General features: G+C 44.0%; 1 protein-coding gene across 1 annotated transcript in view; it reads right to left on the reverse strand.

The window, feature by feature from the left end:
* Positions 1–4,670: 4,670 nt before the first annotated feature.
* The window catches only part of plcl2 (phospholipase C like 2), a 34,705-nt gene continuing 25,950 nt past the window's right edge, over positions 4,671–13,425 (reverse strand). Inside the window, exons 6-7 of the mRNA XM_076081232.1 lie at positions 7,924–8,033; positions 4,671–7,199 (exon numbers count right to left, since the gene is read on the reverse strand). Coding sequence (XP_075937347.1) covers positions 6,993–7,199; positions 7,924–8,033 — 317 coding nt within the window. The 3' untranslated portion in view covers positions 4,671–6,992. The remainder of the gene's footprint in view (positions 7,200–7,923; positions 8,034–13,425) is intronic.

Consider the following 13,425-nt stretch of genomic DNA (forward strand, 5'->3'; position numbering starts at 1 on the left):
AAAGATATAAAGGCGAGTGGAAAAGGTACCTCTGCCTCAAGAGTTTGTGTTGTTGATGTACGCCAGGCCTGGAGGCCTTGAGGCGAAGACATTGTTGAGCAGAAGCCCCAGTACAGAGGTCGTGGAGGAATGCAGTCACTCTCGGGTCACCTCGTTTGTGTTGCCTATCAAAGGCTCCTTTCAGATGTTCATCCCCCTGTAGATCAAAAGCACCACAGTGTATCTGCAGACGATTGATATCGTTATCGCTGCTGCTGAGATATCTGGCATCTGTATTTAATTAAAATTAAACAAATTTCTGTGAAAAGTTGATCAGGACAAAGCTGCTAAAAACAGGAAGACGGCAAAGTAACTGTAGAAAGCCCTGCGTTGGGAAAGGCGGTGACATCATACTTAACATGTGCTCTTTGTGGATTATGTGTAAACCAAATTACAGGAGTAAATAGAGCTGCGTTGTTATTCTCCTGTTTTACTTTTTAACAGTTCTTCTGATACAGACACCAGCGGCTCATAACCTGCTTTAATCTCATCGTCTTGTATTTTGAGTGTAATGTAACAAAGCATCTCTTTACTTCATGGGACATTTAACCCACATCACAAATGCATTGTCATACTTGCAAAGTACAGATTAGTGGTGAATGGATTTTTGTTGTTCTGCGTGTTCGTGACAGCAAAAGTCAAACCTCTGCATGTAGCTCTGAGTAACATCCGCCCACTCTACATTCAGCATTCTTTCTTCTTTTTGTCGTGCTTGGCTTTCCAATGAGGATAAGCAATATGACCTAAAATATTAATTACGCCATTTTTGTTTTGTCTTTGCAATGGCAATATTATATCACGGGATTACACAACTTTAAACGAACACTCTCAAACCATTATTCTGCAAATGTTTCAGTCTATTGGCAATGTAAGAGATCTTAAGAGAGAGATCTTAAGAGAGAAACTGTGTGTTTCTCACATATTTATTATTATTATTTCAAAGTATTTGCCGAAACCACACACTATAACATTTGACAGCTGTAGTGTTGATGCTTAAATGAACCTAAGAATTGTTTCCCTAATTAAATAGTCTTTCAGATATTGTTTTGATTCATTTAGTCTATAAAATGTCAAATGTCGATCACTATTTCCTAGAGTCATAAAATCACTTATTTTGTCCAACCAACAGGCTGGAAAACCTCCCCGAAGCCGTTCAGTTTACAGTGATATTAAACAATAACAAGAAGCAAATACTCATATTTGAGACACTGAAACCAGCAAATATTTGGTATACTCGCTTGAAAAAATAGTCAATAGAACAATTAATGATGAAAATCATAAATAACCATCAGCTGTGAGGATATGTGGTCGATTCGAGGACCCGGGTGCGTTGAGGTTTGTTAAAGAGAGCACTTTCATCTCAGATGAAATAAATCAATAAAGAAATGCTGGACAGAGACGACCCCGGTGACCTTTTGAGTGTAACTGTGAATAATTTAGTAGAGTTCAGTGTGACACCAAGATGTTTGGGAAGTGTTCACTTTAGTGTCAACAAACCCCCCCAAAAATGCGGTCCATGTATCTGAGATGATAGCGGTGCGTTCAGTGTGAGGGACGGAGGTTGGATCAATAACCCGAGGGAACGAGTGGAGAGGGATGGAGGTGGAGGGTGATGCATGTATTGACCTTTACTCCATTTGGGGACCTCATCTGTTGGTGGAGTTACCTCAGGAGACGGTGATCTCTACTCGGATGATGTAAACAGAGAGCATCTACACGTCGCCCAAACATTTCACACAGCTCGTCTGAGTGCCACCGCTCCGCTGTAAACACCACGGCCATGATTTAGGTTTCCACGTGAGGCTCGGGGGACCAGACCAGACCCGTCCCGTCCAGCGTCTCCGCGCTGCCGTTGCTTACTTTTGGGAATGTGCTCTGTGACGGAGGCCGAGTCCTTCCAGACAAATGTTTAATGTCGAGACCCGCCACACTCAATCTCGTATTGTCTGCAAACTCGGACTCGTTTTTTTTAAGAAGTGAAAGCTTTAAAAGGTGGCGGTGCTGTCTGCTCTCCTCCGGTCATCATCCAGCCGTTTGTTCTGACTGTGGACCAGCTGATGTTATTATTTTTGTCACATTTCTGGTGATGCAGCTGATGTAAACCTTCACTTTTGCCATTTCTAAGTGTTCGGATGAATCAGGTTTGATCTGATGACTTGACGGTGGTCAGAAAGAAAGTTGTGATTTTAATTTGTAAGCTTAACATGAGACCAATGTTTAATGATCTTCATCATGAGCAATCAACGGCTTGAAAGGTGCAAACAGGAAACCCTCTGAACTCTCCTATACGTAGAGAATCAAATCCATTTCAGTGCACGGTGACGCTCGTCTAAAGAAGCTCTTAAAGAGTCCATTGGACGCCTCTCTGGTCAGTTTACATGCTCCTGACACGCATTTAGAGAATTACGGAGCCGTCTGTTAAGTCTTGTCTGTTTATGTTTGCACAACTTATCAGTCAGTGATTCCACAGGTCGGCTTTTAACCATCGATAAGGGACGAGATCATAAAGGTAAACTATCTGTCTATACTGGCTGACAGATGATTTCAGCTTTTAAAGATTCAAAGATTACTTCTAGAGAAAAGAAACGGGCTCAGTCACAGCTTATTTATATTTTGTTTCATAATCATAATCCTAGATCCGCAGACTGTTCCCAGGTCTGGAGTTAAATCAAATGATGATGGAGCATTTGCAGTCCGGGACCTTAAACGTAATTTACTCCACACGAAGCACTTTGTGTCTCGCTATACAAATAAAGTTTATGTGCGCTGGCCAGTAACCGCACAGCTGGCATGTTCGTAAAACGGTGGCTGCTTTTGCCTGTTACCTCTGTGTGTGTGGGGGGGGGGGGGGGGGGGGGATGGTAGATCCATCTGAAGCTTTATTTCCCCAGCCTCTCTCGGCTCCACACAAAACGCAGCGATCTAATCAATACTGATTCGTCCTCTGGCTTTGGAAAAAACCCAGCTGGGACGGTCCGGACGAGGAGTAACTGTCCTTGAAAATAAACAATCACTTGCACAAGTGGCCGTGCAGCAAACATGACTTGTATGTATTTTTGCATTAAACCCGCTACCAACCTTTGGCAACGTTTCACATTTTGGGGCCTTTTGGCTGTAATGTTTTAATTGAGAGCGACTGAGCTTTCATTTCTAGATGAGAGGCCCAACGTTCAGACCTGTAGGAGCGGAAAGAAACGGAGATGAAACAGTCCTCTGACCTAAGAGTGACGTTTTACCTAAAGGGGGATTTTTTTTCTTCTGCTTCTTTCAGTGAAAGCAAGTGGAGAGGAAACAAAGTGATTCAGTGAGACGCAGCAATGTGAATTACTTTTCATAGCTGCCTATAATGGAGGAAAATGGGAGAAGCAGCGGTGCCGACTAGAGCGGGAAGGTCAGTGCAACACGGTGCCGCCTGGAGGGGGAGGGTTGAAGAGTTGAGGCCGGGTGAGGCATAGGGAGGGGGGAGGAGGGAGGAGGGAGGGGGGAGGAGGGAGGAGGGAGTCAGTCAGTGGGCGCGATGTGATTTTTGCATACAGAAGAGGGAAATGTGTTTAGTCAGGACTTAAAGTGCTGATTACTTTTTCATGCCGTTACAAAACACATGACACACACACACACACACACAAATATATCCAACGCTGTTTATTTATTTTTTTGGGACTTGACAGATGACGACTTGAGACTGCAGTACATGTGAAATGTTTCTCTTTTTTCGTCCTCTCAACAACAATTAGAAATATGCCGACTGGCACAGCACTGAAACTCAGAGACATTGTTGCTCTTGTCGTGTGAACAGTTTTAAAATCCAACATGGTGAACACTGAGGGGTGAAATAAAAAGAAGCTCTGGCTTCATTTAACAGTCCAGCTCGTGTGTCGACAGCGATTACTGTATGTTTGGAAATTTGTTGGTGAATTCAAGTTATTGATTTCTTGCTGGTGATCAATATTTTGGCTGAAGTAATATAAAGCACATGCCTCCCTAAAAATCCATGGAACTAATTGAAGGTAGGACGAGGCGATAGAATGTAAATCTTAATTGTTCACGTCCAATTCACGATTTGATGTTTTTTTTCTGAAAAGCAAAGTCGGCTCACAGAAGAAAAGAGAATTATGAACTTTCACCAAACTTCACTTTTTAAGGAATAAATAACAGACACACACGCTAAATAAATGTGTGTTATTTGTGCTTGCGTTCTTCTCTTCGTGGTTAAAGACCTTTACAGACATTTTAAGTGGGATTTTTAGCCAGAGTTTGCTGAACAATCGATTTATCTCCCAGCTCTAGTTAAAGGTAAGACTTGGCCGCTAATGTTGACAGACTTGAGTCAGCTTTATCTGAGTCTCTACCTCTGTACCGGGGGGGGGGGGGGGGGGGGGGGGGGTTTGTAGCTTCTGTATAGAGCAGAATCTTTTTCAATTCTAAAGATGCAGCTCGTAATAAAACATTATTATTGCTGATAAGCACCTTAAAACCAGTGGTTAGTCCAGGCAGCTACAGCGGTCAACATCAACACTACGCTAACTTGATTGGTTGTACATTCATCAATACTATGTAGAGCACAAACACAGGCCTCTAGTTTATAGGAAATAATGCAATTTGATGTTTTCTTGATAACATTTGAGCCCTACTTCTTTTAAGCCCACATAAGCCAGTTTATTAGGTACACCAAGCTAATGTAGCCTCATACAACAGTTCTACAATGGATTCATTTAATGGACATTAATGGTCAATTTGGAGGCTACTTTTTGAGGTGCTGTTGAATTATATTTGGCTATAATGAAAAAAGTTTAAACTACCCTCATAGATATAAATGGGGACAAAATACATTGTAAAAAGTATAATGTGATAGAACTCAACAGCACCACAAACAGCCTCCAAATGGCCAAAAAACTTGCATCGACATCTCCTCGAAGCAGTTATCAAAATACACGGACATTACAACCTTTATTGATCACAGAGCTGCTGTATTAGACTGGATTAAGTTTAGCCAGGTGTACTTAATAAAGTAACTGAGTGTGCATCATGTCAACATGCCGTACACTGATCATTCTGAAGCATCCTCTGTCTTATTGTAAGCAGAACTTTTCTTCTATATTTAAAATAAAAGACAAATACATAGACTGTTAAATGAATAGCAAGCGTGCGCACTATTGAAGTAACATGTGGGGGAAAAGACAAAAAATGATGTTTCAGTTAACAGTAACGTGGTGCAATTAAATCACAGGGGAGCTTTGGATCAGGTTCTACTTTATCAACATAGATGGTTATGACGTTATTATTACTCTGAAGTCCTTCTCAACCATCTTCTCAACAGACCTGAGTTTAAATTCTTACAAAGGGTTATCAAAGCATTTCGGGACATTCGGGACCTCCACAGTGGTTCCTCCAGACCAGATCTACCAACACTAACTCTGCATTGAACAGTGACTCACTGCAAGATGAAACACAGCAAATCCCACGAGTGTTGGACAGAGAAACACATCTTTAAATAGCTTAAACTGCTCTTTGCTTTTGTGCATGACCTCCCATTCAAAGTCTGTAACCCAGTCACATGACGTCGGTTTCCTTCAATCAGGCTGCTCAGTAAGAGAACTGAACCAAATGATTACAAGAGAGGGAACAGTTCTCATTGGGCTTCTTTTAAATAATGGAGTTGGTTGAGCGCACACCAGGAAAAATAAAATCTAAAATCTGGCACCTTTTATGGGTTGCAGACTACTAAAAGTGATTTTAAAATACCTTTTGACATCGGGAGAACAATGGGAGCATAAGAGTGGATTTTGCTAAACATGGGAGAACCATGGCCCCAAAAAAGAAAGACCGAACATATTCCCCCGAGTGCAATGCTGAAGTATGAAGACGTGTCGCGCTGTCTTTGAGTGCACGTTGTGGTTCTTTCTCATGCAGCTGCTGGTTGTTGAGACTCTGCTGTTTGCACCACAAACACTATGAATACGTTCTATTGTTAGTCCTTCTGTCTCGACACTCTGAGAACTCCGAGGTCACTTCTCTTCTTTCTAGTGACGAGCCTCGTTATCTACGGACAAATAAAACGTTCACTGTTCATATATCTTTTTATAAAATAAATCTTATATTTCCAAGTATACAATAATAAAATGATGCACTCTGCAGAAAAAGATGTAACAGGAAACTCCATATATACACATAGTATAGTATTTTGGCAGACAAGAACATGGACAAGTTCAGTATTGTAAACAGCTCTTTACTCTCATTCATGACACTTTCGTCCTCTTTTCCTTTCCTTCTTTCGCTTCCTTCGTCTTGTTACATTCATATCTCCAAAAAAATTGTGCTTTAGGAAATCCTTTACAATAATCCAAGGGCTCTTTTCTTTTTTATGTCCCCCCGGTCCACTGAGTAGAAGTGTCTCTGAACAGTAATGTCTTGAATGATCTCGTGGCCGGTAGTTCACTATGAGACCGGGTGAGAGGAATGAAGCCGGGGCTACAGATGAAGAGGTTCAGGAGCTTTATGCTGGGGGAGAGGGGGGGGAGGGGGTGGGTTAGGATCTATGTCTGGCACTTTGATAAAGGTTTGGTATGTGTTCACGTGTGCACTTAACAGCGAGGCAGCATCAGATGCACGGCAAATGTTTGGTGCTTCTCCAGCTTCAGTACAGCTCCTAAACATTTGAGAAGACTGCGACGTGAACTTGGGCAGGATGTGTGTGTCCTGGAGTCGTTGTGGCATCTTTATTAATGATTACAAGGCAAGAAGTCTGAGAGGTTACAGCTGTGCTCGGGGATACAGGAATGTACACGATGGAATGTGGAAAAACACTGGTGTGTGTGTGTGTGTGTGCAGAGCGGTGATGCCAGAGAGGGGTAAAGCAGAGCGGGAGCTTTCGGGTTGTGAGCTCAGGAGGCAGGAAGAGAGTAGAGGTCTGAATGTGGGTGACCGGAGCAGGTCTGGAGCAGGTCTGTGGGTCTCTAGCTGTCCTCGTCGGTGAGCTCCTCCTCCTCCACCGTGGCCTTCTCAGCAATGGCCTCCAGGCTGCGTCTGCTCTTGGACTCGGAGCCGGAGGAGCCGCCCGATGCTCCGCCTTTACTCAGGTTACTGGTGAGAGCAGCGTAGTGGATCTGCTTCAGGTTCTCCTGGACTTCGCTCCTGGCGTGCTTCAGCAGGTCTGCCTGACCCTGAGGGAGTAACGATGGATCAAAGAGTCAGAGCAGAGCTCCTAAAAAGTTGCAGCAAAATTACATTTTTTATGGCCTATTGTATTATCATTATTATTATTTTTAAATAGCCTATACTGTGACTTTTTGTCTGTTTTTAAAGGCATGCTGTAGACCCAGCTGGAGGTGAAACAGACGGTCTCAGAGTAGTGGGCAAAAGTTCCCCTCTAAAGAATGTCATCTTGCTGTGTTGTTGGGAGCCAGAATCAATATTGCATACTTTAGAGATGATAAACTGCAGATAATGAAGCTCGCTGGAGCCAAGAATCACAAAGTGTTCCAGAGATAAAGATAACATGTTGCTGATAGTTTAGCTTAGCCTTCCGCTAACCGTCATGGCTGCTGCACCGCATGCAGAAAGGCTGAACTATTAGAGAGATGGAGAGACGTTTTGCAAACAGGCTCAACTATTAGAGGGACGAAGAAGTGACTCATCCTGTGCAAGCCAAGCAGCCTGCTGCAGAAAACAATCTGGACAAAGTTGTCAGTTGTCATAAAATAATTGCAGCGAAGTAAAAAGTAAAAAAAAAAAACTTCCCTCTGAATTTAGTGGAGTACAAGAAGAAAGTGTCTTGAAAAGAAAAGACTCAAGTGACTACAAGTACCTTAAATGTGTACTTAAGTACCTAGTTTTCCCACCAGTGGCAGTCCCTAGTGTACTGCCTTCTGTGAATGAAAAGCTCACCTTCAGGATGGTGATGTTCCACGTGAAGCTCTCCACCGCCTTCTGCAGCTTCCTGCCCTTCAGCCCCTCCTTCACGGCCAAGTCGTGGAGGTTCTCGTGAGATTCCATCGCTGTGAGAGAGACAGAGGAGAACGAGTGTCGAGTCAGTCCTCACGGTTCATATTCATGGTGGTTTTGTAAAAAAAAACAAAAAACAGAAGAGCAGCCGTCAGGTGACTGAAGGCTGGGGGAGACGACCATTAGAGCAAAAAGCACCGGCATGTACTGTCAGCATTTCACAGACTCCTCCTGCAGCAGACGGGTCGAGTGTGGAAGTACAGAGTACCTCCTCCACAGCCTCTCTGGCTGTGGAGGAGGATTCCTGTCTCACTACGGTGTGATAACAGATCGCAGTAGCTGCTGTTGCAGGTGTTCTGCACGTCGGGTCTAAAGAGAATAAGTGAACATTTCTACACAAATTAAGGAGCTAAGCTGAGGATTCCATGTAGGAAGTGAAGAAGCTAAACTGTGAAAGCAGCTGCCATCAACATCTTAATCCCTCTCATTATTTTAAGCAATGTGGTTGAAAAGAAAAGGTAGAGGAAGCGTGACAAAATCGATTGAAGTGACAGATGCATCCTGTTTTTCTTGATTCTTCTAGTTGATATCAATCCTTACAGTGTTTATACTAATTCAATCTAAATTCATTTTCACTGTGTTGTCCCCGTCAACTGTGTGCCCTCCACCAGCGACACCTTGCTTCATTATCTTGAGATCCAAATGAGGTGTTGATGGGATGTCAAGGGACGGGAGCGGGCCAAAACTGGGTAATTGGTTAAGGAAAAAAAAAAAGAGAGAGAGACGAGACGAGAAAGCAAAAAGGCATGATAACTCGATGGCAGTGAAGAAAACAAAAAGCAGAGCTGAAGGAAGCAGCGAGGCAGGATGAGAGGGACAAGAGAGAGCTCCGGAAACAGAGAGAGGCAAAGCAGAGCGGCGCAGCGTAGGCAGACAGACATGACGTTCTTTCACTGTGGATCAGCATCAAGGCATCGAACAGAGGAGGGATGTGTCTCCGAGGAGCTTCCCCCACCTCCTCCTCTCCTCCTCCTCCTCTCCCTTTGCATGACTGAGTCTGACTAAGGACATGTTAAATATCACGTTGGCTTTACGGTGCAGCAGCAACAGGGCAACCACAACCACAACCCCCCCTCCCCCGTAACGCACTTCTGCACTGAAAATTCCTGGTGAGAATGCATGCACACACACACACACACACACACACACACACACACACACACACACACACACACACACACACACACACACACACACACACACACACACACACACACACACACACACACACACACACACACACACACACACACACACACACACACACACTTCCGCTCGAAGCTCTGATATCAGCTAGAGAGAGAGTCTGGCCCCCCGGCCCCTGTTGCTGCTGTTGCCATGGAAACATGGCGTGCACACCAGAGGAGCCCCCTTCGTGTGAGACGGCCGTACGAGGAGGTGTCGGGTTGTTCTGGAGCCTCTCGGCTGAGCGTACACGTCTGCCACCGCCGCTCAGCCGTGAATAATATGACCTCCAACAAAGTGACAGAATTTACGGACACGTTTCCCCATCTTTGAACCCCCGACCTCACACCACCGCCCCTAACACACACACACACACACTTTGTTTTTCCATTTCCTGTGTTCTATTCGACACGTAAAATGATATCATCTCTGTATTTTCAGTTGGCTATTCTGTAACTACAGCGTTAATGCTGCTGCTGTGAACATGACTGTGCTGAAGAAGGTGCACAGCTTCCTCTATCTCTCACACACACACACACACTGCAGGTTGCCTAGCAACATTTTATGGAGTCTGGCAGCAGGCGAGAAAGGGGGAAGCTCGTTCTCGGCGAGGCATTTCAGATCGGGATCTCTCGGAGGCAACGCTGCAAGACGACAACTGTACAATAAGAGGCTGACGCTCACAGCATGTTACAGTGTGGAGCGGCGGCTCAGAGGACGACGACCTGAATTACTCATTTGATTAATAATTGATTATTCTTTTCAACAAGAGATGATTGTATCTGATCATACTATAGGATGTCACACACACACAACACTGAGGAAAAGCTGTAAACTATGATTGATTAATATAACTGACGTCGATGGCTGCATCCTAATTATTTTCAGTATCAATTACTCTGCTGGTTGGTTTCCTGATTAATATGTAATCGCCACGATGACGACTTCAGATGGCTTGTTCTGTCCGACCAAGAGTCCAAAACACAAAGATATTCAATTTGATTCACAATCATTAAAACTCTGACTTATACAATGCTTCATAATGTGCAATAATGGGACATTACAAGCAGTATTATGGACATAGCCATAGAATATCTTTGAATTAACCATATACACTTATATGTACCAAGATTTAGTATTGTACATAAATAGCTCTATGCCACCTCTCATACATATCTGTGGGCCTTACCTTTGACCCGTTATCATTTTGACATGGTGTATATTTCAGGCATGCAAATGTCTTTATTTAAGTTGAGGGAAACACAAAGTTCAGGTGACTCGAGCTGAAGGGCTCTCAGAGCTCCTCCAGTCACGGACACGCCCTGTGGCGGCCGCAGCACACTTCCTGTCACACACTCGGAGGCTTCCCCCGCTTGTATTTGTCTAACAAAACGTGTCACGATGAGAACACAATGCTGTTTTTACTTCTTGTGTGGGCACAAGCCTCTCTGTGTGCACGAGTAAAGACTTAGACTACTTCAAAGTCATGTTTGCGGGCCGGCCGGCAGACCTTTGGGTTCAAGGCCCCATCAGAGAGTTTTAATTCATCCCGACATGTTAATCATATTTAATGTTTAATTATATTTGAATGACTTTTGAGGATATGTGGGGGCACAAAAGCTCATTTGGACACGCATCGACACCGAACCACAGACGAGCGATTAGTCTACAACGATGAACACTGTCGACTATTGGTTTATAAAGTCGACCAGTCCACTATTCTGAGTAACCTCTACTTTGTACTGCAACTGCTGCACAACAAATCAGTATAAAAATATAAAGTTCTAACTTCTCTCTCCCTCACATGAGAGAAGCTGGAACCAGGAATGTTTGGCATCGTCGGCTGAATGCCGACTAAAGCAATCGATTATCAAAAATGTCCACAAATGGTCTCTACTCTAACAATAACTATAAAGTATAGCACTAGAGATGCAACGATTGTGGTCTTCTTGGCCAGTCTGGATCGCTCTCTTTACTTTGTTATTGTCATCCGTGTGTTACTGTCTGACGTTACCGTGTGTGCTAATCACGCATGTGTAAATGTCAAATCAGAAATATGAGTCTGACCGACTGGTTTCGATCCGGAAAGCTCCCATTAAAGTGTGTTTTAACATATCTAACACAAACATTGGCCCTTTGCTTTGTAGTCTTCAACATGTCGGTGCAGCTCCACGCCATCGTGCTGCACTTGGCGTTTCAGAACATCTTCTGTGCTGATCCTGTTAGTCTGCAGCAGGTGTGGCCATCCATCTGCCCTGAATGCTAATTGGAAAGTGTCGGGTGAAGGAAGAGACATCCCTGTTGGAGCTGCAAACACCCGACTGTTTTCTCCAACAACACTGCCTTTGTTTGTTTGGTTTTGTGAGGGGAAAGTGGGTCCTGTCTCAGCTGATGTGATAGATTATTCACAACTTTAAGAACTGTTGCTGCTGAAACGCTCCGCTTGCTGTAAAGGGGGAATTGGGTTTGCACTGACCCAGTTTCTACAGAACAGACGCACACACAACTACACACACACACACACACACACACTGGGGAAAGAATGATGTCAGTCTAGGATGGAAAATAAATCAAAGTTCATCAGTTTGCCATCTGTTGTGTCCTAGTTTGCAGTGGTTGGCAGTTGAATTGCCTCCAGCTGATTTGAGATAATCATATAGAACGGTGCTTTGAGACCAGAAGCCACACAGAGCTTCCGTGGAGGCTTTTTTTTGGGGGGGGGGGGGGGGGGGAGGTTTGGTCTAATTGAGAATTTTCACTGCCGTGTTATTCATTTGACTATTGTCTCATGAAAAAGAATGATTCACTCCGACAAGGCATGCATCAATCAGGACAAGGACTCACTGTGCAGCACAGAGGAGAGTTACATCACAACCTGCTGTGATTCCAAACACACAACTCACGTAATGAACCGCCATCGGTCTTTAAACAGAACTTCACCGATAATGAAATGGCATTATGTTAAGATGAGTAATGACGTAGATCTAACCATGTCTGGTCGACCTCTCCTTCAGGTTGAAATACTTTGAATGATTTCAAAAGAGTGACTTATATAAGTCTTATGAAAGAGGAGCAACAGGCAGAACAACAGTTGACAATGCACATGTGCTCTATGAATCAATCGATGGGTAACGTTAAAGTGTCGAGCCAACACATTCGCAGATCTGTGAACTGCTGGTGAAGATGCTGTACAGATGAACAGGGTCATTACTGTGCGACTAAAGACACAGCTCACTCTTTTCATACATTGGCAATATTAAAAATCAAATGCCAACAGTCGAATGTGATCACTGAGCCCAGATGTGAGCAGAGGCTTCGGGGGGTTCTTTGTGATGCCAGTAAGCTCAACATCACCGCACGTTTTCCCCCAAAAGCCACTGGCTGGTAATTGTTAAGGGCTGGAAGGTGGTCACACTGAAAACACCAAGGAACAAAATCCCAGCACGAAGCTTTTGATCACCCCATTGGTTAAAAGACACGGTCCTCCTCCGCTCTGATGTGCCACGACAATAGAAATTGAATATTTTATAAGTCCATCCATCTGGAAAGCAATAAAGCTGAGCCGTGGTAATGACGGTCCACTCTCACTTAGCTCCTCCAGCAGGCTTCCTCAATGATTCATTAGCCTTTAATGCTACTTAGATGGAATTCATGGCCAGACAGCGCTGCATTTATACACAGGACATTAATGTCAACATTTTTTATTTCTTCTCATTAAAAGGTTTTACCCATATGTCTGCCACACTCGTTACATTACAGGAGAATAAAGACGGACCTCTGCAACGACGGGATCACAGATAAAACACAGCTGTTCATCTTTTCAGCATATTACGACAATATTTTCCCTCTTGAGATTGTGCATATTCTCACATCCAGCAGAGGTTCCCTGCCGAGCTGCCGATCAAACTGTGCTTCCCGGGAAAAAGCCGAGTGGAGTTACTTGACCACATCCAGTCAATCTGTGACAATAGGCTAGAGAACCAGGACTGCATGAGCACATTACAGACACATATGAGAGTCTTACTAGTATTTAGCATCTGGTGGAGAAGAACTGCCAGCGTGGCTCGCTTTGATGTTGTCCAGTTCACTCATCTCTCTGAACCGGAGACCAAACCTTGTAATGAGAATACAGCACACAGGCTGTGACTGGTGTGAATTGAACGCCTCTGTCTGACCCACAGCTTTTCAAAAGGGAAGCAG

The sequence above is a fragment of the Anarhichas minor genome, unplaced genomic scaffold, assembly GCF_050575085.1.
Source record: "Anarhichas minor isolate MPS153535 unplaced genomic scaffold, ASM5057508v1 ptg000079l, whole genome shotgun sequence".
Taxonomy (NCBI): Eukaryota; Metazoa; Chordata; class Actinopteri; order Perciformes; family Anarhichadidae; genus Anarhichas; species Anarhichas minor.